A 4,644-nucleotide genomic window follows, 5' to 3' on the forward strand; every position below is an offset into this window, starting at 1 on the left:
AATGAAGACCATAAAGGCTGACAGCTTTCAAAGTTATTGTCACACACTGTTTACTGTTTTTTCAATCATTCTTTAACTCTACACCACACAATACATCCTATAAAACATATTTTTCTCCAGTAAATCTCAAAAGAACAGTGATTTTGGTGTATTGACCCTTCCTCATCAGATAAGTCACTTAACTGTGTGCTGTCAGCTTACGTTTCAAAGGCTCCACACCTCTGATGCTCTGTCATCACAGCCTAGTCAATATATTACAGAGGTCCAGTACATATTGAAGGATCTCCTGGTGTCAGCCACAATGTGCATTCCAGCACTATCCGCTAGCCTATCATTACGATACTACAGTGTCTAACTGATCATGAAGTTTAAACTGCCCAATCCCGGCCTGGAGGACAGGATATTGTCCCATCAGCAGCTGGACCAGCTGGAGGAAGAAGAAGCCGGAGACAGGCCGAAATGGGACAACAAGGCGCAGTACATGCTGACCTGTGTTGGGTTTTGCGTGGGCCTTGGAAATGTTTGGCGCTTCCCCTACCTGTGTCAGAGTCATGGAGGAGGCAAGTGATGCTTTGATGGTTTACTGCAATTATTCCAAATGTTTCTATTTTCAATAACACTGGCAGAAGAAAACCAACTGGAAGCGTTCAGGAGTACGTGTACTCCCATACGTCTTTATGATCATTTCATCAGGCAGGTATCTGTCTGTCTGCTACGTCATCAAGAATGCATTTTAGATGACCTGTTGAAAAAGGTTTGGTTTATTCCTGAAGCCAAAAAAACTGTGATAAAAAGGGAAAGCCATTTTACTTTGTGCCTGAATACACCTGTCTTATTGGGAACTGTTGGTCAGCCATGGATTTGTCCCCTTTTCCTTCTATTTGCATTTATTTTTATGAGCATATTTTGTATTTTCACATTGTTTTGATATGTGAATGAATTGTTTGCCGATTTTATGTTTGCCACAATCTTCTACAGGGCCAGTGATTCTGGATCACTGTGTATGGTAATGGGGTCTATATATACAGTTGGACAATAGTTGACACCCTTCTCTAAGTTGTAGTTATAAAAAGTTATACTTAACAATATCACAATGCCCCTGCTCCGGCAATTACTATATCCTTATAATATATTTCAGACACTAGCTTAGATCACATAAATTCACATCAGCATTCTAGTCTCATTAAGATGTCTTGTAACTGATCTCTGAGATAAGAAAGATAAGAAAGACATCATATGCCCTTCGACTGCCAGGAAGTCCTTGTAAAGGGCTCACTTCAAAGGCGTGAATTGGTTGCATTATGAAGTTACTCTGACGTTAGCACTGCATGTGCTGACATGCCTCCTAAATGATTAACATCAAGTGATTTATCGTGACCATAACTCCATTAAAAGTTCCTTCGGTTTTTTTCCAGGTGCATTTATGATACCATTTCTGATCCTGCTGGTTCTTGAGGGAATCCCACTTCTACATCTCGAGTTTGCAATTGGTCAACGTCTAAGAAGAGGCGGTTTGGGAGTGTGGGCTTCAATTCATCCCTATTTGACTGGCATCGGTGAGAAACGTTGTGTATAATGTTTGCTACAACTGGTGAAAGGGTGCCTTCAAAGAAACGCTTTTCAAACATGAATTGCAGGTATTGCTTCCATGGGTGTATCTCTGACGATCAGTCTCTACTACAACACCATCATTGCCTGGATTCTGTGGTACTTCTTTAACTCGTTTCAAGAGCCTCTGCCTTGGAGTCAATGTCCCATGAATGCCAATTTAACAGGTACAACTATACTGTATTTCTGCAGAACCAACTCTTGATTTTGGCGTCGCAAAACAAGCTGTTAATTCTGTTGTTAAATTCTGTCTAGACATCGTCTCCGATTGTAAGAGGAGCTCCCCTGTGGATTATTTCTGGTACAGGGAGACCCTGAACACAACCCCAACGATTGAAGAGGATGGCGGTCTGCAGTGGTGGATGGTGTTGTGTCACATTTGTGCGTGGTCTGTGCTCTACATCTGCATCATTCGTGGTATTGAGACAACTGGGAAGGTACAGCACATTCCTTACTACAACAGGAGAGAAGATTTGAACTCAGCTAAACAGTAATTGTTTGAATACTTTTTTTCCCCCGAGGCTGTGTATGTGACGTCGACTCTTCCCTACGTGGTACTGACAATATTTCTGATCAGAGGTTTGACCCTGAAGGGCTCTTTGAATGGAGTTAAGTTCCTCTTCACACCAGATGTGAGTTGCATTTCAGTTAAATTCATTTTAGCGGTCACACTGATCTTGTCGCATATAACAAATCAGAATGCATTAAATTGTTCATTAAAAAAAAATGTTTTAATGCTGTTTGGATATTATGGGGGTAAGATTTTATGCTGAGATATTTTTAGTAAGGATACAAAAAAATAATGAAAAAATCAGTTTGGAGCTCTCCACCAGTTTCCCTCATGTATGTGATATGTTATCAAATGTCTCATCCTCATATTATGACCCTCATTAGAGGTAGAATATAGCTCATGCAGAGCAATAACTAGTTGATCCATAATTGTCCACTGTACTAATTTTTTTTCAGGTAGCAGAGCTGGCGAATCCATCAACATGGCTCGATGCAGGCGCTCAAGTTTTCTATTCCTTCTCTCTGGCTTTTGGTGGCCTTATTTCCTTTTCCAGCTACAACTCAGTACAGTAAGTTATTTAGTTTGAACTGGTGTCATTTAAAGTTAAATCAAAGTTAAATGTAATTCTTCTTTCAGCAACAACTGTGAACAGGATGCAGTGATCATCTCTATCATCAATGGTGTCACCTCCGTCTATGCTGCAACGGTCATTTACACTATAATCGGCTTCAGAGCAACCGAGAGATTTGACAACTGTCTTTCTGGGTACTTTTTCCACTAAATTATACATTTAAACAGCTCATATATTTGTTTTCTTCAGCAGTACATTGACTGTGAAAACATTTCTTCCCAAAAACCTTATGTTTTAGAAACATCCTGACATTACTAAATGTCTTTGAGCTTCCTGAGGGTGACATCACTGACAGCAACTACAATCAGGTTGTTCAGCGTCTTAATGAAACACACCCTGAGGTGTTTCGGGATCTGGATCTCAGCACCTGCGACTTAAACACTTTTCTCAGTGAGGTGAGATTATCATGCACCAGGACTTTTCCACTAACAAAGAAGCTGCTCCTAGTTGGTGGACAATAAACCAATGTTTAGTTTGAAATGATCCCTGCTTATAATGCTGTGCTTTGTTTGGGTCTAGGGAGTTGAAGGAACAGGTTTAGCCTTCATTGTGTTCACTGAGGCTATCACAAAGATGCCCGTCTCCCCGGTGTGGTCCATCCTTTTCTTCATAATGCTCTTCTGTCTCGGCCTGTCCTCTATGTTTGGTAACATTGAGGGAATTCTAGTGCCACTGCAAGACCTCAAAGTCTTCCCTAAAACATGGCCAAAAGAAGCCTTCACTGGTAACTCCCACAACTATTCTTTCAGTTTATATTAATAGAGATTTCTAGGATATTTTCACACCTTTTTGTGTTTCCTTTAGGTGTAACGTGCACGGTCTGCTGTCTAGTGGGTCTGATATTTCTCCAAGGCTCAGGGAACTATTGGCTTTCCCTCTTTGACACCTACGGAGGATCCATCCCTCTGCTAGTCGTTGCATTCTGCGAGATGTTCTCGGTTGTGTACATATATGGAATAGACAGGTGAAAGAAAACAATATTACTGTTTGTCAATTAAAAGATGAGAGAATAAATGATCGTGGTATCACAAGCATCCCACACTATTATTGCACCGCCTGTATTAAAGGAGGCTTGTTATCTGTTTGTCTACACACTCTTGGACAATGGACTATGTCTCACTTTCTTCTTAGGTTCAATGATGATATCAAGTTTATGATTGGACATAAGCCAAACTTCTTCTGGCAGGCAACATGGAGAGTCATCAGCCCACTCATTATGCTTTTCATCTTGGTCTTTTACTTCATCACTAAAGTGTCTGAACAGCTCCTTTACAAAACCTGGGATCCTGAATCGGTAAATATGAAGACATTTTTGCATTTTGAGATGATCAAAATTGTTAGAATTATGGATATTGCTCTTTTAAAACACATCGTCATGAACCATTGAAAACTCAAAATACGGCATTTGCTCTGTCTTTGCAGGATAAATTCCCGACACTGGACGAAAAGCAATACCCAGTCTGGATCAATGTGGTCATCTTCATATTGGCAGGGGTGCCCAGTCTCGCTGTGCCTTTAGTTTGTGTCTGGAAATGTGTAAAGGCAAAAAAGAAGAATAAGTCACATCTCAAAATAACTCTGGCGAAATGAACAAAGAAAGCAAAAAAATCCCCCCAAAAACGTTTTCAAGAAGATTAAGGTAATTGTTATCATGGTTTGATCAACTCACTTTTAAAATAGGAGGCACAGCGCTCCGTTTCCTCAGCCACTTCAGGGGACAACATTTTAGACTTTCCCTTCTTAGCAGTGACTCAGGTGACCATATGAAAAGCTGTCAAATTCAAAAGACACAGTAACATTTTTTTGAATTTAGGGTTAGTCTATTTCCGGTTAATTCAAGGACTTAGTAGTGATGTGGCTTTCTGCAAACCAGTCAAAAGAACATCTTGCCATC

The 4,644-nt window shown here is 40.4% G+C and overlaps 1 protein-coding gene across 1 annotated transcript; it reads left to right on the top strand.

Annotated features, from left to right (window-relative positions):
* Positions 1-361: 361 nt before the first annotated feature.
* slc6a19b (solute carrier family 6 member 19b) lies at positions 362-4,340 on the top strand (the record flags this gene model as incomplete). Its single annotated transcript, XM_079227327.1, has 12 exons — positions 362-560; positions 1,416-1,556; positions 1,638-1,775; positions 1,864-2,045; positions 2,130-2,240; positions 2,575-2,687; positions 2,756-2,884; positions 2,989-3,145; positions 3,270-3,474; positions 3,555-3,714; positions 3,882-4,044; positions 4,173-4,340. The coding sequence occupies 12 exons, from the start codon at positions 362-364 to the stop codon at positions 4,338-4,340; spliced, it is 1,866 nt and encodes a 621-aa protein (XP_079083453.1).
* Between the last annotated feature and the right edge of the window lie 304 nt (positions 4,341-4,644).

This window comes from Taurulus bubalis, assembly GCF_910589615.1.
Source record: "Taurulus bubalis genome assembly, chromosome: 12".
NCBI classification, from domain to species: Eukaryota; Metazoa; Chordata; class Actinopteri; order Perciformes; family Cottidae; genus Taurulus; species Taurulus bubalis.